The sequence below is a fragment of the Ctenopharyngodon idella genome, chromosome 5 (genome assembly GCF_019924925.1).
Source record: "Ctenopharyngodon idella isolate HZGC_01 chromosome 5, HZGC01, whole genome shotgun sequence".
NCBI lineage: Eukaryota > Metazoa > Chordata > Actinopteri > Cypriniformes > Xenocyprididae > Ctenopharyngodon > Ctenopharyngodon idella.
In genome coordinates this window covers 30,399,204-30,422,337 of record NC_067224.1, presented here as the reverse complement: position 1 = coordinate 30,422,337, position 23,134 = coordinate 30,399,204, and the positions used below count along the sequence as shown (strand labels likewise).

General features: G+C 35.5%; 1 protein-coding gene across 4 annotated transcripts in view; it reads right to left on the bottom strand.

Annotated features, from left to right (window-relative positions):
* camkk1a (calcium/calmodulin-dependent protein kinase kinase 1, alpha a) overlaps positions 1-23,134 on the bottom strand; it is a 76,285-nt gene that overhangs the window by 28,608 nt on the left and 24,543 nt on the right. For 3 of the 4 annotated variants that reach the window (XM_051893288.1, XM_051893291.1, XM_051893289.1), the window contains exons 2-5: positions 20,583-20,639; positions 12,890-13,298; positions 3,454-3,501; positions 3,205-3,258 (exon numbers count right to left, since the gene is read on the bottom strand). In XM_051893288.1, coding sequence (XP_051749248.1) covers positions 3,205-3,258; positions 3,454-3,501; positions 12,890-13,192 — 405 coding nt within the window. In that variant the 5' untranslated portion in view covers positions 13,193-13,298; positions 20,583-20,639. Of the gene's footprint in view, positions 1-3,204; positions 3,259-3,453; positions 3,502-12,889; positions 13,299-20,582; positions 20,640-20,745; positions 20,986-23,134 lie in introns of those variants that run through there. The other variant, XM_051893290.1, reaches the window with a different exon arrangement.

Below are 23,134 nucleotides of genomic sequence, written 5' to 3'. Positions count from 1 at the left end.
CGATGAGATGAATCAGCAAGTAAGCAATCCCTAAGTACAGTTTTGTACTATAAAAATACAGTGGGCTCCACAAGTGAAAATGCCTCTATTTTACTATTAAGTTTAGATTTTTAAATTGTATAATTCACACACACATACACGCAGGCACGCACGCACGCACACACACACACACACACACACACACCTGTTCAAAAGTTTGGGGTTGGTAAGATTTTTTAAATGTGAAAAGTCACTCAAGAATCTGCATTTATTTGATCAAACATACAGTAAAAACCATAATATTGTGAAATATTATTAAAATTTCAAATAACTTTATTTAAAATATTTTAATATGTAACTTATTCTTTTGATGGCAAAGCTGAATGTGGTATGTATATGTGTGTGTGTGTGTCTTACGTTAGTATTTTCACCCACCCAAAAAAGGTTTTAAGTCAGTTATTTATATCTTTTGCTGTAGTTTGTCAATCGGAAATATCAGTTTACATTTCTAAACATTCCTTTTGCCATTAATTGTAATAATCCAGTGAGATTTTTGTACGCACAAGGTGTCTGAAAACAGCCGGTATGCTCCACAGTGATCTGATCTCATCATCATCATCAAGTCCATCAAGTCCAACAGAAAAAGCTGAGACAGACTAAATCAAGAAGAACTGTGGCAACGTCTCCAAGACACTTGAAGAAACCTTCCTGCAAAGCTAAATACTGTGAAAAGTTTTAGGCACGTGTGTAAAAATGCTGTAAAGTGAGGATGCTTTCAAAAAAAATTTTACTTATCAATTCTTCTATTAACTAAATCAAATCAATATTTGGTGTGACCACCCTTTGCGTTTAAAACAGCTTTTGTCCTAGGTACACTTGTGCATAGTTTTTCAGGTAGGTAATTTTTTTTAAGAGTATTGGAGACGTTGCCAGTATTTTGGAGTATTTTTCCCCTACTATGGTAGTAAATGGGGGGCGAGATCTGCTTGGTTACAAACATTCTTCCAAACTGAATGTTTTCTGACAATTATGTTTCAACTACGGTTCAAAGAGAGTGAAAGAGAGAAAACAGCTGGACGTTACAAATGGGAGAAATTAAAAAGAAACTTTAAAACATGCATGAGAAAGACTGAAAGAGTGGGGCAGGAGAACAGACATGGAGTTAAATGAAGAACAAGTTTTAATTTCAGAATTCATTCTACCGGTAAAGAAAAAGAGATTGTGTGGCAATTGAGAGACCGGTAATACCCTGCTCATAGGTTTGTGAGGCCAGTGGAGTGTAAAGGCCAGAAACGGGGGCAGTCTCACTCTACTCTGCCTTTATGAAAGGATTTGATCTCTGTCCTCTATTCATCCTTGCTGTTATATATCCAAACAGCATGAATTAATGAATGTAGCTGGGAACCGGGAGCTATATTTTGCTTTCAGACCCAGTCTGTTATGACAGATGATTAATAGAAGGAGAGGAAAATATTCAGATGTGATCAGTAAACCTGCAAAATATCACACCTAATACCAAATAAGACCCCTTTATACTGATACATGATGTCATGCTGTATCCATGCATTTCGATTCTAGTATGTGCATGCTTCAGAAAAACCAAGAAATGTTTTTTTTCTACTGCTGAGTCACCCAGTTTATATCTCATATATATGGTCTGACAGAAGAGGATCCAGGAACGGCCTTCTGCTGTTGAAAGCCCATTCTCTTCAAGGTTATGATTTCAGCTGTGCCTTTCTCCTGTTGTGAGAAGTGCTAGTTTGAGTGTTTGTGGCCTTTTTCTCAGCATGAAGGAGTCTGACCAATCTCATCTGACCTCTCTCATTAACAAAGTGTTTTCATCCAGTGAATAGGCTCTCAATGGATGTGATTTGCTTTAGCACTACTCGTACAATAAAAAGATTGTGGTGCACAAGCGCCTGTCCATCCTGGATCTCAGAGACTCTAAAAACACTGCCAACAACAACAACATGTCAATCAAAGTCATTTAGACTGTCTGTTTTCCTTATTCCACACTTACCATAAAACCAACCTTTTGACCCTATATACATTATTTACATACATTATCATGAGCCTGCATACACAATCATAATACAACATGAAAATGCTGAGTAGGGTATTTTTATGTCACACTGCAGGACATTTTAAAGTATTCAGCTATTCTGGCACACTGTTTCCAACTGTTAGCTCCCATATGCTGCCTGCATCCACAAAAATAAACACAGCTTTAACTTATTTTATGCTTATTAATGTTGAAAATATCACTTTCTGTCACGTAGACTGCAGGGAAAAAATGAACATGAAAACAGTTCTGCATAAATGTGACAAATATAATTAATAGCAGGAGGAGAAAATCTCCCTTTTCCTGATGTAAAAGCTTGAAAAATGTCTTATTTACTTCCTGATTTACTAGCCTGATTGGCAAAATTGGCAAAAATCCTACAAAAAACATCCATTTAAAAAATATGTTTCCATAGCACAAGTTTTTTGTGTCAAGTTCTAACACAGGGCTTGGCGACAAAATGTTAAGCATATATTTTTAATATTTTAGGGGCAATATGAAAATACAGTAGATTTATTTACATTCTATTTCTATTCATATTGTTCATTACAGATATGCTTCTGTATTTCAGTTCAAGATGAGGATAGTCATACAGCAGGCCAATTTCCACATTTTAGTTAAAAACTGCTTAAAATTAAATAATAATAATAATAATAATTTGAACAGATCATTTTCCAGCCAATTAAATCAAAGTCAGATGAAAATTGTGATTTTTTTTTTTTTTGTCTGTCTATCTGTGTTTGTTCAGTTACTGTGTGAGTATTGTAATCCACAGTGATGGTGTTTGTGGGCTGATATGAACAGCTCCAAATAAAATTAAGGACTGCTGCACATTCTTGCCATCACTGTTATATCACAATCCTCCCCCATCTGCTCTCATTTTCATTACCATTCAATCTATCCTACCTCTTCTCCATCGTACTCTCTGTCATGCCTTTTTCTCTTTCCAATCTTTTCCCCAGTATATTGTTCCTTACCTTTACTTTACATCCTCACTCACAATATACACCTTATGACTGTGTTTAAAGCACCACTAGCATCACCAAATTCAATTTTGAATACAGGCCACCCCCAACAGCCTACAACACTGCACTAGTTAATAGTTAGTACGATGTAACAAGGACATCCAAATGTAAAATATTGTTATTTTAAGAGGTACTTACGTAATATTTGTCATCATCCTCGTTGTATGCCAACTTGACAACACCATATGAGCCCTTTAAGATAGAAGAAATATACACAAAATAAGTAGATTGTGATGAGTCAGACTATGAGACTGTGCTGAGGGTCAGTAAGAGTCAATGTCTGAATGACTGCTATGAAACACAATATGGCCATAAGATTTTACTTATTTCTATATGCATGTCTATTATCAAAATAGCACAATATGACAAAGATGTAGGTGGGCTTACCTTCCCAATCTCACTCTTTAACTTGTACTGGTTAAGCTGTTGGCAATCCTGAAATTGTGAGAGAGCGAGAAAGAAAGAGAGAAAAGAATAGAGACAGAGAGAGAATCGAATCAATACCAGCTGCACACACAAAGGAGCCGTGACACTATATGAATATATTACACACCAGAGGGAACATGTAAGCCAGTTATAGGCGGAAACAACATATCTCTGCATTTGTTTCATAACCTATTCCACAAGGGAAGAATGGAAACTGTAAAAGAAAAGATTTAAAAATAATTTTGTGTCCTGGTTGACTAAGACAGCAAATACCGCAATCTCGGTTTCCCATAGCCTGACATTTGACTATCGGCAGAAAATCTGACCCACTTTGCAGTTAATTCTGTTCAAGAAAGGACATTTAAACATTGATTTTCATTGAAGATCTTTTACCCAGCTTTTATTAATTGATATTGGGGTCATTATAAATAATAATTTAATTAAATAAATATGGAAAAAAGATGTAGTTTCTTTCGGTGATAAAATCAAGCCTTTCGTTCACTTTGAATTTGGGAACAAATGAAGGCAGAGCAATTCTTAGACATTTGTGTAGACAAATTATATATGCTGCATCCCAATTTGCATATTATGCTTCCTAAAGATTTGAAATTAGAAATCGTAGTATGTTGAAATGAGTATTCCAAAGACACCCGGATAACTTTTTCCGGTTAGAATGTGAAGTGCAGATCCGTTCACTCTCTAACGGCTAATATTGCCCACAACCCATTGGTGTTGGATGAGGATTCAATTAGAACTGCAAACACGAATAAAAAGTGTTTAAAAACTACAAACATGGCGGATATGCGACAGTTAAGTAGAGAGTCTTAGATAAAGGGGTTTAAGTGATTAATAATCAGTATCTAATCTGATGAAAAGATATTTATTCAGAGTTATCCACATTATATTTCATCTGCAACAGCATTGTGAACTTTTGTAAAGATATGTTTGGTTATTAACTTTTAAATGCATCATTATGCAAACACACAAGGAGAGTTCTCCACATGAAAGACCCATGACTGGGAGATCAACGTGCTACATTTCAATCTAAAATGGTAGGAAATTAAATTAAATTGAATATGGAGGATTTTAGCTTTGACAAGATGATTGACAGGGCAGTTTAAAAGGTGACAGGATGTATGTAACTAAGTGACAGAGCTGTCTGTTAAAGACGCAGTTATGACAAAGTAGTATGTCCCAAAGCTTGCCTACTGATCTGCTACACAATCAAAAGTATGTACTTTTTCTTCACCAAAACAGAACATACTTTTAGGGCAGAGTATAAATAGGCGAAATGAGACACAGCAATAGAATGAAAACAGTATGAATGCTGTAGTGGTTGTTTAATTTACCACTTTTTAAGAGCAATTTGAAAAGCATTTTCAGTATGTTTTTCCTGGATTTCATCATTGACCTCTGTTTTTAATAAGCCATCACGTCATTGCAGTCCAATTCATATCTGTATCAACAGCTGCAATTAATATCTTTTCTAAGTCATAATTTTTTCCACACTTGCACTTAGTATTTTTGAGTGGGCACATGTGTTGGGGGTGGTTAGGGATGTATTATTATTTCCATGACAATGCGCTGTATGACTGATGTATTGGTTTCTTTCAATTTTCCTTTTTTATTAACTACATCATGAAATATATGATATTCCAATTCTCAAATACGTGTAAGTAAATCTATTTTGTCTACTAAACATTTTTTAATGATCACGTTAGCTGATCTATAACGCTATGGGCGACTGGCACTGCTGCAATTCAGAGAATTTGTCTGATTTAAAACATGTAAATTCATCCACTTCTCCTGAAAGACATGAAAGTAAGTGGCCAGTGAACTGGGAAAAGAATAGAGTAAACTTTATAGTTACCTATACAATGTATGATATCAATAAAACATGTTAAATTATGAAAGGATTATTATTGCCGCTTCTATAGACATCAGTGCGTATTTTATATATAAAACTAAAATATGTTCATTTAAATAATTACTATGTGTATTTAAATGTCAGAAACCTAAAATAAACATTATATGGTTGAAAACACTGTCATATTGAAAACAATTGTCATATGATACATGACAAGTTAGTGTGTCGTCTCAGGTTTAGCACCAGCCAAAAAGTGAATGCAGATTCAAATTCAGCAGTTGATCACACAATGCAATGGGCATGACGCCTCTGGTAACCAGCCTAGAGTCACCAAACTCTGAAGTATCAAGTTTATCTCCACCACTCATGAAATTATGACTGAACCGTTCCACAACCAGGGTCAGAACAAGACCATTATTAAATATGAAAAGGCATCTTTAAAAACAGAGGGTTCCATGTGTATCAGCTGGCAAGTGCAAAAAGACTCACAAGTACCAAGTTGGCAAAACAATTACTATCTGGATGAGCAACCTCGGTGCATTGTGAACGGCAGAGTTTCTTCCACAGCAGGGAACATTACGACTGCAAACAATTCTGTCCTAATAACAGTAAATGTGACATTGTTGCTTTAGAATGTACTGCAAATATTGCAGTATCATAAAGAGACAGAACAAAGACCTTTATGTTCATTTTAAAAGCATTCAATTTAGTTTGATTAAAACCATCAACAAACTGCCATTTTCTTTTGATTTATTGTTTTGTTGTGCTATACAGAAACAAATCTGGTCTTAAAATGGATTTCCTGAAAGATGGATTTATACTGTGGTTACATCCCTCCTCAATAACATTTCAGTAATTTCAAATGTAATAAAGAGGAACAGGACTGAGAGGAACAGGAAGAAAGAGTGTAGTAGTGGTAAAAGCAAAAATGAGAAGTTAAGAAAGGAAGAACTTCACTGGGGAAGAAACATCATTGAATGTAAAACATCAGAATGTAAGAATGTAAAATCAGAATGTAAAACAGACACAAAAGATTTCTGACAAAAGTACAATTTGATACTCTGTGATAATTTTTGAGTTTATTTACAGCTAATGTGGAAGTAAGATGAAGAGGTAGAGAGAGAGGGCAAGAGAGGGGAAAGTTGGACTGAGTCCAGACTATTACTGGCACACACTCAGTGAGTCTTGCATTGCAGTAAACCCGCACCTGCACACACAAGCAGATGGTCAAAACTCGCCAAGAACAAGAGCAGAGGAGAATACTTCATTTTTGTGAGTCACATTAATTTACAGGAAAACATAGCTTAAAGAACGATTATAGATAAATAGAAGGAAATTTGTTACATAAATATTAGAGATGCACTGATACTAATACAATTATTGCTGATACCAATAAGCCACTAAACACTTTTGTGTTATGTTCTATAATTTGTAAATGGTCAATATTAACATTATACACTACTTCGATAAAATAAATAAAAAATGAAACACTAAAAACTAAAATCAATAATTTTAAGAAAATTTAGGCATAATACGTATACAGTATGAAAAAGGATATTCATTTTGAGATTTGATAAAGATTAAATTATTAGTGTTTTTAATTATTAATTTTAAGTGTTAGATAACAAAAAAATGTAATCAAAATGTAAAAATAGAGAAAATCATTTCATCAGCTGATATCTATACACAAATTTTTTTTTATTTTTATAAATAATCTCTAATATTGACCTATAACCAATATGGAACCAATATATTGTGCATTCCTAATGAAAATGAGCTATATTATTCATCACATTATTAATTCACATCTTTCATCAATTATTCATATTGTCATGGCTTACACAGTAAAGAACAATAGACCCCTTACTAGAAGCAAATTACATGCATTTTTCATAGCAGTGAGTCTACACTTTTCTATCTATAAATGTCTCAAAATTGTTTGTCTCACAGGCTCCATAAAATCAAATTCAAACCATATTTAATCTCATACTTAGAAGAAGAAGAGAGCACAAATATCCAGGTCTAGTGATGTAGGAAGTTTCTTGTTGTCTATGTTATTATAAATAGCCTAACTGGTGGGTTCTGAGGAAAAATCATCCGCAACTAACTTCAAAACTGATATGCCTTCAAATTGTTGTCTACAGATGACAGCAGATTTTCCAGGCCGCTAATGCTATTGTGTAGATCAGGTTATGCTTCAATGAGATTTCACACCTATAAACTACAGAGAACATGCAACTCTCCATACATACAGTACATGCTCTGTAGTTTACTCGCAGAGTCAGATCACATCTGAGACCTGTCATAACAAATAAATGCCACTTCTACTTCCTGTGAAGGCAGAGATGCCTCGTAGGGGATATGAAAACTGAAGGATTATAAACAGAGAAGATGAATGAGAAAGACAGAGGAGAACATAAAGAGGGAAAGTTCAAAAGAGAGAGCTGAAGTTTTCACAGAGGGAAATAAAACGTTTAAGCGTGACAGTCGAGGATTAGCACACAAGCTCAATTTTCAGTTTGGTCCTCTTCCAGGTTGGTTCTTTTTTTCCTATTTAAACCTGGATTAGACTGGATAATCTTGGGTTTAAGTAAGTTACAACCGTATTGTGCATTCAAATGTTGTACTACGATAACATCTGGGATCACAGGGTGTAAGTGGTGTAGGTTTGTGTGCATGTGTTTGTGGGTAATGCTGGAGGTAGAGAGAGCGCAAAGTATTTTATAGAAAGGACATGAGTGCATCATGGCCAAAGGTGAGTGAAGAAAAAGTACAAGAGAGCAAACTGTAAAAGGGCAAAAGGGAAAAAGAAACAGACAGAGAAAGAGCAAAAGCAAAGAGAAAATAAAAGAGAAATATCCAGCCATGTGAAACCTGACAGTCAATTACTTTGACTGCTCTGTGTTCCTTAACCAAAACAGCCTCACATTACTGCTCACACTTCAGCTGGAGTGTCAAGGTGTGACGCGCTCCTCACTCGCGGAGAGGAGAGTGTGTATGACAGCTGTCTGAAGTCTGAGGGAAGAAATGACAGAAAGAGACAAAACTGACTTTTTTTTTTTTTGGTCCTGTAAGTCAAAGAAAACAGTAGAGTCTCTAAGATGTGACTGGAGCTTCTGGGATGAAGAGAGAGAGACAGTGAAGGAGAAAGAGAATGAGGAATAGAATGAGAGGTTGAGACCATTAGAAACAGGATCACATGATAAGTAGGCTCAGGATAAAAAGGGAACTGGACAACTCAACCTCAGAAAATCATTAATTATAATTCACATAAAACGGGTCTCATTCATTAATAATTGTATCAAAATTGGATAAGATGCACATCAGTTTGTTCTTACTCTGGATCTAATGTTGACGAATCTGGATTATTGTAATTAAAGAGGCGTGTACCTACAATTAGTAATTAGCATAACACACCCAGATCATTTCCATATAAGATATTTACTCTAGGGACATTTAGTTTTCTGTAATATATTTTCTGTATATTATTTTCCATTTTTAAAAATATAGATAAACATTTCGTATAAATTCCATGTTCCTAAGTACTAATTTTTCAATTAACACTACCATTGTTTTGGGTTTTTGAAAGAAATTAATACTTTTATTCAATAAGGACACATTAAATTGATCAAATATGTCTGTAAAGACAATTTTTTAATTAATTTTTTTTTTTTCTTCAAATTAATGCTGTTCTTTTGTTCTTTCTATTCATTAACAAATCCTGTAAAAATCACGGTTAGAATTATTATTATTATTAGAATTATTTCTAAAGGATCATGTGGCATTGAAGAATGTAATGGCTGCTGGAAAATTCTGCTTTATCATAAATTTATCTAATTTATTTATCATAAAATTGGAATAAAATTCCCTCAAGAGGCAGCATTCAGTAAATGAAATAATACATTGTGAAGATAATGAAACTCATAGTACAAAGTATGATTTTCTCTACAGAACAATATCAGTCAATGGATGTGAAGGCCCTTCTCCACAGCCCTTCCACTGAAGAATGCTTAATATCTTCTTATTCTTCATGAGAATGTGTGCTCAATTGCTCATTACACATATTCTTTCTTTTATAATACAGCTGTCAATAGATTATTTGAGACTGAGAGAGAAAAAAAAAAATCATAAAATTAAAATAATAATTATTCAAGATTACTCATGATTTTTTTTTTTTTGCCCTGATTCCATGATTTGCCCTGATCCATGATTAAGTGAACTTGCCTCTAAATATATTTTATTCTTACAAAATGCCATGCTTTCAGTCTGAATGCTTTTACACCTTCTGTTAAACAATAAAATAATGCATAAAGATTTTACCGCTAACCTGCAGTGGTCCACATATGGATTTTTCATTAACAGTGTTTTTGGTGATATCTCATACTTGTTGAGTTTCAATTAGAGATGCACCGATACTAAATTTCTCTGCTGATACCGATAGCCAGAATGATATCGGCCGATACCGATAGTTTGGTTTTTCTTAAGGAAAAAAAAATCTCTCCGAAATAATGTTGCAAACTATACAGGGAACCCTCTCATTTGGTACACTACAATATTAGAGGTTACAATTAACAGCAGAGGTATTATATTCAGCTGCTGTTTATTTTCAGATATAATAATTACACTCAAATAAAAACTGAAATGTAGAAAACATAGTATCACATAAGGTAGTTTTCATAAGCACTTGTCTTCATGGCAAATTTGCACAAACATATAATTAACAGTAAATAAGCTCCTCTCTAGTGTTTTTATATATCGATAGCTAAGGAAGTGTGAACATTGGAAAACATTCCTGAGGTAAAAATGACATGATGTGACATATTGTTCACAAGCTTTATTGACGTCTTTACGCGGTTGAAACACAAATAAAGTGATTACATGAGACATGATGTAAGTTGTTCTGGTAAGTTGTACAATATATTTCAACATACCTTTGATGTTCATGCATGTTTTTCGAGATAACTTGTATTGAAGAGGAAGAAAAGACTCGCGCTCCGAGCTGCCGCCTGAACTGAGGCATTACAGCGATCTGACACGTCACATTTAAGAGCGTCAAAACGCCATTTATTGTTTGAATTTCACGATAAAATGGACAGAATTTGAAAACTGAAACTTTAATTCTTATCAGAAGTAATAAAGCACAAATCTTTTTGCGATTATTGGATGGGAGGCGCTACAAATAATATTTGATGTAGAAAAAAAACGCAGACCTGGCAACCCTGGCTTGAACTACGGGTGATTCATAGGGTCAAAAAGATCCTGCTTTAACGTCACTATTTTTAAACTGTTAATGCGTTAAAATTCAACACAAGAGTGATTTTCTTCGCACACAGTATGTATGAGTTGCAGTCTGAACACGTCTTTCTGCACCCTTTTGATTGACAGGATATAATGGGCCCTGACCATCGGCAGTTTTTAAACAATCGGCCGATAGCCGATAGTGATAATAATAGCTTTTATCGCCGAAACCGATTGTTAGCCGATATATCGGTGCATCTCTAGTTTCAATGATTATTAAATTCCTCCATACAAAGACTGCAAATAACTTTATTGTTGTTAAAAGCACAAGCGCTCACCGCAAGGTCATGATCCGACCACTTACATATATTAATTACTGACTCTGTCTCTTTCTCTCTTTGTGCTCTTCCTGCTGAGAAAAACATCCTAAACCAGCCTAAGCTGATTTGCAGGTCTCCCATTCTGGACAAATTGGCCTGGGTTGCTAACTTTAGAGGGGTTTTGTGCACTTATCATCTAGTCAGTCTGGAAGATCAGCTGGTTGATCAGGTAAACAAGCTGAACACCATGGTGTGAAGACCAACTTAAATACTTCATATGGACATTAAAATGATTCAAACTACATCAATGACAGTAAATAGCTTAAGAGCTAAGAGTGTTTTCCCCTCTGTGGCTATCACTGGAGAAGCGTGAGAGCAGATGAGGAGAACTCGACCAGCTGATGCTCCTCTCAGAGCAGTGTCAGTCTTCAGAAAGACTTAAGCCCCATTAACACACACAAACATATAGCCAGGAAGAAACGGGGCTACACACACACACACACATTACAACAGCCAAACACACATAGACCACCTCTACAGGTCAGAACAAAGATATTCTTTAATAGGAACCAGTTGTTATGAGAAGGGGGGATGCTGAGGCTGTGTATGAATGAAAGAAGCCTTATTAAAGTATGGCTGTATGAGTCACCACATGACCTGTCCTGGACACTAATCACAGGAAATGAGTTTTGTTTCAAATACACACACACAGCACATGCTCTTCATGGTATGTAACAGAGGACTTCATACTAGAAAGACAGTCATATGTAACCAGATTTCTCATATACCATCAACATTCAGCAAATAGACATTAATTAATTTTATATGTCTTGTCTATATATCATGTCTTATCTAGTAAATATTTAATTCCAAGAACCTCACAAACTTTGTATTCCGTTCCATCCTTGCACAAACCTGCTGTTACTGACACACAAGCAGCAAACATTTAAGCCATATGACAACTTTGTTTGAAGAACAGGTTGAAATTTAATTAATTCTACACAAAATCTTGCTTCTCATTTGCATTTGTGTATGTTACAGTATACATTCAAATAAGCCGCATGTCCACCAGGTTTTATGTCAGTTAAATCCTTGATTTCAAACTATATCAAGTTGGCCACTGTCATATCCATAGTGTTTGTATGTAAAAAATAGCATTATCTAGTCTTTAAAAAAAAAAAAAAAAAAAAAAAAAAAGATTTACTGCGTAAACAGACTTGCCATATTAATACAAAGTTCTGTCATGAAACTCTAGATGGCACAGGCTAATAGGTCCTTTAACTCAACCTGCTTGTAATCACATTGTTATCTACAGGGAACAGCTGATTGGTTCCTGCTGTATCAGTAGCCAATGAGCTTGCGTGCTCAACCTTCTAAATACTTTGGTAGAATTGCCTTAGCAGTGCTTCAGAAACCCTCCACCTTCCCCAGCTCCACCTGTATAGATCTGCTGGGGGTAATTCATGTACGCTATATTGTACAGCAGCAGCATCTCTTACTTGCTCACCATGCCGTGTATGTATTGGCAGTAGCAAGTCCCGTACTTGCTCTGCAGCAGCAGCGTAGCAGATCTATTCTGCCAAGACCAAACATACAACATTGTCATATCCATTACCATGCCAAACACTTCAAGAGTTGTCATGACAGAACTTTATTTACTTTCCACTATTTACCATTTCTTTTACCATTTGCTTTCTTTTTGTACCATTGTACCATTTACTTTATTAGTCATGTTTTAACAATTTCTTTACAGAATCAATAAGTTACTATCTAAAGTAAAAAATATTGTTAATTTTTATTTATTAAATGTTTATATCAGCCTTTGGCCATCCTGCTCTCTAAAATATCAGTCATCAAAAATGTAATGTATCAACCACTAAAGTTCTAAAAATGAAGGTATAATAATGTAAATGATGAATGATATTTCATACAGAACCATTGCAATTCCAGCCAATATTTAAATGTCTCTCACCTGCGAGTCTGAGATGGACACTCGTTTGGACTCGATGGTTGGCTGTCTGGCTATTCTTGAGTAGCGGTCAGCCCCGCCCCCAGAAGACACGTACGTCCCTCTCTCCTGCAGTGACATCTTCCTGCCTGACAGGTGTGGCCTCTTCGGCAGAACTTTCTTAACACCAGTCCCATTCTTCACTACACTGAAGGAGGTATCAGACCTTAGGGACACTGCGGACATCTTGTCAGTCATTTCAGCAGTCTGGGAAGAGTCTGGGTCAAGGTCCATCCCCCCGCAACCAGGATCACTGCTCATCGCCATGATGATGCAGAAGGAGGAGCTTGGAGGCAGGGAGGAGGGGGGTGTGGGTTTTTTTGCATTAAGTGTTAAACCTCCAACGTTGGTTTGCAGTTACAGGAAGCTGTGGCTATACAGACAGATATAGAGAGGAAGAAAGAGACAAAAGAAACAATAGGATTATGTTATTGAAATGTAATTTGGACAAAACTTTGAAAAACTTTCAAAGTGATAATGATAAAGCTCAGTTGGAGCTGTTTACTCTAAGCTCTTCTGCTTTTAATTGTTTTAACATGCGCTATGGCCGTCTGACCGTTGCAGCATGTCTCATGCTCAGGACCCTGTACTGATGTGTGAATGGTAACTGGTAAAAAGATGAAACGCTGTTGCTTGTGTAATTTTACAGTCATTTACTGGAATTACTGTGTGAAAGGAGCTAATGGTTGTGGTCACTTATGTCGCTTTAGACTGCCAACTCTAATCGACAATGACTAACAGAGAACAGACAAAAAAAATAAAATAATAATAATTAAAATATAAGATTTTTCTATTAAAAAAACAATGCTTGAAGTGTTTTATAACCAGACACATGAGGGAAGAAAGAAAAGATGGCAATAAAGCTAATTTTGTATCCTCATTCAATCACATCTTTATTGCTCTCATTCCTCATCCTTCTCAAACAAGTAGAAAAATGTGTGAACATTATCAGTCCTCAACTTCATTTTGGGCTCTAATGAGGTTCAGTTATACCTTGATCATGCTCTCCATGGCATTTTTCTGGCATTAACTGTGTGGAGGGGTGTGAATATTACTGGCAGCAAGGTGCCAATGAAGTCATCCATACATGACCGGCTAATTGAAAAAAAAAGTGTGTTTCTCAGGGAACCCAATTTCCTCAGACGGGAGATAATTAGGAGCCACCACTGTGAACAAGAACTGCTTTGTACTCACTGACTTGTGTGCTCATGTATGTGTGTGTGCATCCTATTTCCCTCAGAGCCTTTAGACTCAAATAATCTATCTGTCTGTCTGGGGATTGTTTGTGGAAGATTGAGACAGTGTCAGTCTTTTCCTCTATCCATACACAGGCTGCGTGTAAGACGGCTGCCTGAGGCCTATTGATTAACACACTGCAGAGTCAGACTCAACCCCCCTGCAACAAAGCTTGAAAGCTAACAAATCATTAGAAACATTACAGGACCCTGAAACCAAACTGCATGTTATGTCTAATAATAAAACATTAAGATATACAAATATAAACAAAACAAGGAAATGTGGAGAAATATCTTCATTTTAGTTCCGAAGATGAATAAAAGTCTTACGGTTAATTGAGAGAATTTTCATTTTTGGGTGAACTATCCCTTGAAGGGTCAAAAAATTGATGAAGCTCATAACAGAAGAACAGAAATTAATACATTTATGTCAGTCAAATATTTATCTTCTAATTGTCTGATATTTGGGACTCAGTGCAAATGGTGCACACATTGGCTGAAGTGTCCAGAAATTGCAAAGACTGAGCAGGACCTGTCTGTCCATCTGCTGGTAGCAAGGGCACCGTTCGCTCCTCTCACATCAATGTCTCTCTTATGATCAGACATTGTTCGCTTCATAGAGAGAGAATCAAAGCAGAGCTGGACATCTGATTGAGTCTTTGTTTTATAGATAAAAGAGGTGGAAATACAAAATACAGCTCTCTACATGGAAATAAAGAGCGATAGAAAGCAGGAGAGAAAGACATAGGAATGAATTTCTTTATCAATTCTCATAATACCGTTCCACTCATCTCCCTTCATTTCTTACTGTTATTGTCTCGTTCCAATGCAAACCATTTCAGAGAATCCTCTATGAGGGGGCATAGAGAATTACCATAGGAAAAGCAGCTGAACAATAGAAATGTCATCACAACTAAATCCTTTCTGTCCTACAGCGAGCCAGAGAGACTGAGGCATGAGACAGGCTCCAGAAACAGAGTGAAATCCTGTAACGCAAATGTCAAGGGAGCCACTCTCGATTTGACGTATTTGGGACACGTTCCCTTATTCTATTGCTCAAGGTTACTCAAAATATACAGGCACCAAACATGGGAAGTTTAAAATTAAAAAATTGCACAGGCCCAATTTAACTGAAATTAGGCTGATATTAAAATGTTGGCCTGTACTGAACAAAGAAAGTAATATATCATATTACTGCCCATATATCCACTGATCTACAAAATCTCTGAACCAGAAAGAGTGATAAATGAGAAATGAATGAAACAATGTGCAAAATCAATCTACTTTTAAATGTACAAATCTGACATTATGAGTTACAGACCTGATTTCTGGATTAATACAATGCTCAATCGGTTTATCAAAACAAGAAAATATGTGAGCAAAGGTAAAGCTGATCTGATATTGTATCTCAATGCCAAGTCAGTGTGGAACATCAATGCACAACTCAAGTGTATCTGCACATAAATGTATGAATAAATAACAAGGTGAAGGCTTGACTCATGAATATTAATTAGGTTATGTGACTGGACAGTCTAGCAGGACTACCTGGCAATGTCAACATAATCTAATTAATATTCATGAGTCAGGCCTTCAAACTAACACACTGTACCAGGAACCCTAATTCTAAAACTCATTCTGGCATCACTGACTGTACCAGAGCCCCTGTTTCAGCACTGGGTCATGGCATTGTCCTTCTGTCAGGCTCAGCACTGGGGCAGTTTTATCTCAATGCTACCAAAGGATTCAGGCCAGGGCTGTTTCTGGGACATACAAACAACAAACACATACCCACTAAGACAATGCTGACAACAACTTTGAAATGCCTTACAATAAACACACACAGACATACTACACAAGAAACATCTTATATCAATGCTGAAAACAGTTAATATATAAACAGCTTAATATTTTTGTGAAATCTGTGATACATTTTTTTTCAGGATTCTTTGATTAACAGAAAGTTCAAAAGAACTGCATTTGAAATAGTAACAATATAAATGTCTTTACTTTTCTCTACTGACTAGATTTTCAAAAAGAGATAGAATGTGTACACTTTTTTCACACTTTCTGTGAAATGATGATAATTCTGTGAATATATTCAAATATGTGTTGACAGTGCGCTCATTAACACATTTCAGCATAAAGGAACTAAATAAAAGGTAGTTCCTGTATAAAGTTATCAGTAGCTATCAGTCAAATTAAAACAAACACTGTATATCATAATATTATTTGTCAATTTCAGCACATGTGTTCAGTAATCATTCAAACACTATCTACAGTCATCTGAAATGAACTGTTACAAGAGCGCAATGTAGCGCACACTGCATATTACATCCACGAGGCAAACACGCACCCTTAGCTTGTCAAAATCCAGTGCACTCAGCAAAATCATGTGCAGGAGCGTTCCACTATACACACAGATTACGTTCACTGTAAACATCATGATAGTGAGTAGAGGTCAACAAGCATATATATATATATATATATATATATATATATATATATATATATATATATATATATATACACACACACACACACACACACACACACACACAGACAGAAAAAAAATTACACTGTGATCCTGGGTCTTCACTTCCTCCTAGGCAGATGGGCATCTTATAATAATGTAGGTGATGCACCATAAGAGAATTCTTGGTTCATCTTTAAAAATAGAGATTTTGACTCATCCAGACACATTCTTTCGCAACCATGGAAAGTGAGAGACTAATGTTACATGTTACAGGTCTTAAATGCCCTGAAATGACTTCCGTCTTCATATCTTCCCATGCAATCGGTGTTAGGTGTCACTCTAGTCGCTCACCCAGATCTCTGTAACAAGAGATGAATCACTAGGCCTATATGGACCTGAATTATCTCATCTATGAATGTTTGCTTATTTGTATTTTTTTCCTTATTATTGCAACTTAAAAGAGTTCTATGTTAATGTTTAGATAGGAGGGCAAATTTTAATAATAATAATTAATTTGGCTAATCTGGAAAACCTTTTAGTTCCTGTATGCTGAAGTGTGTTAATGAGAGCACTGTCAACACATATTTAAATATATTCACATAATTATCATAATTTCACAGAAAATTTGAAAAAATTTTGGCCAAATTCTAAGGCAGGACAACGCAAATCACAATACCAGAATGCTTTGCAGCGAAGTAAATCCAAGATGGCAGATAAAGCAAAAGTACTGAAATATAATGATTAAAATAATTTAATCCAAAAACTATTTTACTCAGTATCTGGGCGATATTTTTTATGCTATTATGCAAGGGCATCACACTAATTCTAGAGAGGTGACCTGCTTTGTGTCTAACAGGCTAACTTAGCAACATGCTAACATCAAACCCTTTTTCACAAAATCTGAAGAAAATGGTATAATAAATGCAGCTTCCTTAGCTCAAATCACGGCAAATACTTTTGAGGCTAGTCCATAACATTACGATTTCTCCCAATCCCCTCCCCATTCTGTCTCTGGCTAGCAAGTATAGCTGACTTTGTAAACTCTTCTAGACAGGCCTGTCAGCTCCTGCTAAAGAGAATATAACTCACATCGTGTTTTTCTGTGTGTGAGTGTGAGTCTGCATTCACAGATGCTTCAATTGTTCTCCCAGGTGCTGGATATCCATTTCAATCCATGACATCTGTATGCAGTGTGCACACACACACACACACACACACACACACACACACACACACAGACTCATCCTGCACTGGCAGAGCTGATCTCTAACAGGCGTCCTTGTAGAAGCGAAGTGCATTTATGCGGCTGTTAAAGTGAGTCCCTCTGGATGAGGAGGAATTTAGAGCAGAGTGAAGGATATGTGAACAGGGAAAACAGGAGGAGGAGAGGTGAACGGCTGCAACGCTCTATGCCCACGTTCTGCCTCCTCTCACTTCAATTCAACACCAAAGCTTTGATGCAAACTGTGAGGGAACAGCGCCCAAACGGTTCTAGCGCTGTATCAGTCAGTGGGTGGTGATCTAGAGCGGGAACCATGTGCTATTAGACAAGATAAACAGCAAACTATCGCTTGACTAAACACAGGGAGAAAGATGTGCTTTGAAATAGAACATAATGAATGGTGTGTCACCATAAACTTTAAAATCTTTCTACAGTCTACAACAGTGGTTCTCAACTGGTTCTTACTGTGTCATAGAAAAAAATGGTAATGCAATTATTAAAAATTTATGAACATCCATATTTAGGACAACACAAATGTTTAATTTTTTAAAAGGGAGGAAAAACTCTGTCAAATCCATATGTCACTTGGTAGAAGCTAAGTTAGGCAGATGCCAACACGGACAGGTGCACAACATTATATATACACTGCCCGGCCAAAAAATAAATCGCTGTTTGGATTTTAATAATCAAATACTTAAGAATCTATAAATGGATCATTATTACAGTGATTATTATGTTTCTAGCATGTTATATGTTTGGCAACGGTTCTTTAAACCTGTGTAGCTTTTAATTTCTTAAACAACCATGTAGGAAGACACATCATGGCCATATTCCAGGATGACAATGTCAAGATTTACCAGGGTTAAAATTGTGAAAAATGGTTCATTTTCACACATGAATTGGCACATCTGAGTCCAGACCCTAATTTCATTGAAAGTCTTTGGGATGTGCTGGAGTAGACTTTACAGAGTGCTCACCTCTTGCATTGTCAATATAAGATCTTGACCAAAAATTGATGCAATTGATGAAACATCACAATATTTCCATCGAGACGTGCATGATTCTTCATGCTCTCTGAACCATTCTTTCACAATTTTAACCCTGGTGAATCTTGACATTGTCATCCTGGAATATGGCCATGATACATCTTAATACATGGTTGTTTAAGAAATGAAAAGCTACACACTCCATCTTTAAGGGTTAAAAGAACCGTTGCCAAACATATAACATGCTAGAAACATAATAATCACTGTAATAATGATCCATTCATATATTCTTAAGTATTTGCCTATTAAAATCCAAACAGCGACTTATATATATATATAGCACTCTAACACTCTCAACCAGTGTTTCAGCCATGAAAAAGACAACAATAAAACAGCTTGAGAATAATATCACATATAGCATTACATTTACCACAGGCAAGTCATTTAGTGTCCACAGCATGTTAGTTCACTAGAAAAATTAGCTTTAGAGGGGAGCATTTTAAATATATGCACTATATTAGCTTATATATTTATTATATTTACTTTACCTGTTAGCAATATCTTAATTATTTAATATATGTTTAAATAAATTTGTCATGAAAACAAGTTATGGCAATAAATGTGTAAATGATTATATTTAAAAAATGAATTGGAGTAGAAAATAATAGAAAATTAATTTTATAACTACATTTAGAAGTTCTTGCAAAACCTGCCTTTTACATGTTTTTTTTTTTTTAAATTATTTGAGTGTTATTATATCTAAAAATAAATGGCAACTGAATTTAATAGTTTGGACTCTGTTGTTAATTGTAACCTTTAATATTATAGTTATGTGCAAGAAAGGGCTCCCTGTATATAGTTTACAGCATTAGCTAAGATAGATTTTTTCTCCTTAAGGAAATGTCAATTATAATTGAATTTATTGAATTTATTTCAGCTGTACCGAACCCGTACCGAACCGTGACTTCAATACAGAGGTACATACCGAACCGTTTTTGTAATGAAATAAAAAAAACTTTACATTTAGAAACAAACCATTAAAATCATACAAAGGCTATAAATCACACTTTTGATTTTGTTTATACATTTACAAAATTGTCAATTGTCCAGCTGGTGAAACCAGTTGAACATTTACTGGAGGAAAGCAAAGCCTAAATCGAAACTTATTTTACAGATAGAAAAGGGTAGCCGTGGTTTAACCTAGCAGATAACCTGACTGTCAGGTTTTTTTTTTTTATCTTGTTTTCTAAAGCATGTTAGTGGGGTTGGCTACTAAAAAAAATTTGATTAAACCCAAACTGTTTATAGCTACTGTACATCCAAATGCATAGAAAAATATTACTGCAAAACATGAAGCACTAGAGTACAGTTTTACCTTCTGAAGTGTCCATAAACAACTATTACTTTCCCTTTAAGAGGCTGAGGGAGAGTGGGAGCACTGATGAGATGAATATTGACAGGCTTTAAACTGCTAGAGCATACAGTGATTGAGGACACGGCCAATGTACATGCATATGAATACAAATGGGATTTCACACATGGAGGAACAGCTAGACAGATTACAGTACAAGTGTTTAATATGCCGCTTACAGTTGAAGCTGCCCTTTTAGACCGATCTACAAACATCTTGATGTAATCAGGTGTAAAGTGTGATATTATAAAAGGATCTGTCAAAAATAATTGTAAAACTAAGGTAGTGATAATAAAGTGGATCTTTTCAAGTAGATGAAGTAGGACTCACCTCAGTATTGCAGCATTCAATGTTTCTTCCACTAGTTTCCCTACAGCATAAAGCAACCTGTGAATGATACAAAAAAAAAAAACTCTGTTAACCTAGTATGAGTTTATGTCAACACAAGGAGTATGTGCACGAAAACCCGTTATTAAAAATAAATATTGTGTACCTATCCTGAAACATGAGCTTTAATTCCTTCTCAGGAAGCACATAGCTGTTAGCACTGCTGAGAGGATATACAAGTAATCTGAAAGTAACATAAAACAAATGATACTTTAAAATATTTTGAAGGTGATCTACGGGTGATTTAACATTTATAATCCATATGATGGAAAATGTATAATAGAGTAAGGGTGGAATTCACAAAGACGAATGAATCAGCTCTTTAAAAAAAAAAAAAAAAAGGGTACTTTGCTGCACACCGCATCTAGACATACTATTTCTGATTATAACACTCTTCTGCATCATTTGAGGAATTACTGCTGCCATGATCACTAGAAGAAAGTGCACAAATCTTTTAAATGAAATTTAATTTACCTCCTGTTTCTGCTATATTAATATTATACTATTATTATAGATTATGATCTTTCTTGTGACAAGTTTTGCTCAACAGGATAAACATTGTGTGAAAACTGAAAATACATTTTGATATCAAAATTCAACCCAGAAACTGTATTATAATAAGCCAATTTTTTTTGTTGAAAAGTGTAGCAATAACTTAATTTAAAGACACACAGCATTGTACTACTTACACTACTGTGTAAATTTTCTTTCAAAAATTAATACTTTTATTCAGCAAGGATGCATTCAATTTATCAAAATTGACAGTAAAGACATTTACAATGTTTACAAAAAAAATTATATTTAAAATAAAAGCTGTTCTTTTGTTCTTTCTATTAATCAAAGAACACCGAGGGAAAAAATAAACATTATTCAACTGTATTAAACTTTATTTTGCACATTATTCAAACTTTTTATTAAATACTTTGTATGCATGTTATGAAGTTGTGCCTGAAATAAAACTACTCTATGTATTCATTCCACGTTCCAATGATATCATTTGTCATGACACAATGAAACATACCAAATTGTGTGGACGTCATTTTTGGTCAGTGGTCAGACTAAGCTTGCACTCATTATTCCCAGCCTATATTTCAACAAATCACTCTGTGGCAGATATTAGCTATATTATTAGATGCTATTTTGTGGGTTTTATTAAAAAATGCCTAGATGGAAGGAGCTGTCCTCCACCATCACGAGGATATTGTTAAAATGGCTAAATCTGGTTAATCAGTTTTGGATTGTGCTCATGTGCAGGATGTGAATAGTTAGAATGTCAACAGAATTATTTCAAAGCACAGTGAGACCACTACCAGAATGTAAAGTGCAGTGGCTGGTCAGGGAAGACTAGTGTGCATTTTGACCGGAGGATGAAAATCAACTAAATGTGGGAACACCTCAAAACAGTTTCTAAAGACCTGGATGAGATGTGAAACTATGAGGAACATCCAATTTCATTTTGAACTGTAAGTCAACAGCTATAAGAGGCTGGATTGAGTGGTTGTGTACCAGTAAAGAAGCCATTTATTAGTTTCATCAACTGCAAAAAAACAACACCTTGTATTTGCCAAAGAACAGAAGGATTGGGGTATGGAAGATTGGAGCTGTGTTCTGCAGTCCGACAAGTCAAAATTTGCATTGGATGGTGTCCGGTATATTTATAGGAGACAAATGGGGTGTTTTAATACCAAATGCATGCGTGGCACCATTAAGCACGGCAGGGGAAACATAATGGTTTTGGGGAAGCATGTCTGCAGCAGGTGTTGGAAGGATCTAAGTTGCTGGCACTTTGAAAATGGACCAATACTTGGGAATCCTGCTGAACACAATGTAGCTAAGTATGGAGGATCTGTTTGGAAAGAAAATATGTATTTTCCAACGTGATAATGATCCCAAACACACCGCAAATGCAACAAAGTTGTGCGCAATAAGTGTTCATTTTGAAGTCTTCAATTGGCCTCCTCAGTCTCCTGACCTTAAAGCCATTGAAAACCTTTGGGAAATTATAAACCTGTATTATGATAAGTCATGTAGGTCTTCCAATGAAGCTCAACTTTGGGAAGAACTGTAGTCAATATATGCTTTATTTCCTGTGAGCTTTTTGTTTTTCTATGCATTTTTTGCATAATACTATAAAATCCACATTCCATGACATGCTGGAGATTTCCTTTCTTGCCAAATAATTTTGTCATTTTAATATCTTAAGCAAGTTTAGTGCATTCTTCATATAATTGAACCTGAAGTGTCATTAGCAAATATTGTGCAAACATACCCTCCAGCCATCAATTTTGGCCATTACTGTAAGCCAATTCCCATTCTAACCAAGTTTTCTTAATTACAATTATTACATGCAGAACTTGAGACAGATGGCTAACAGGGAATTTCTAAACTTAGTAAACAAAGGAGAGCAACAGACAGACTCAAGTGCCTTCACACAGTAAGAGAAGAATTACAGCCCTCTTTTCCAGCAGGAATCCAGATGGCCATTTTCTCGGAAG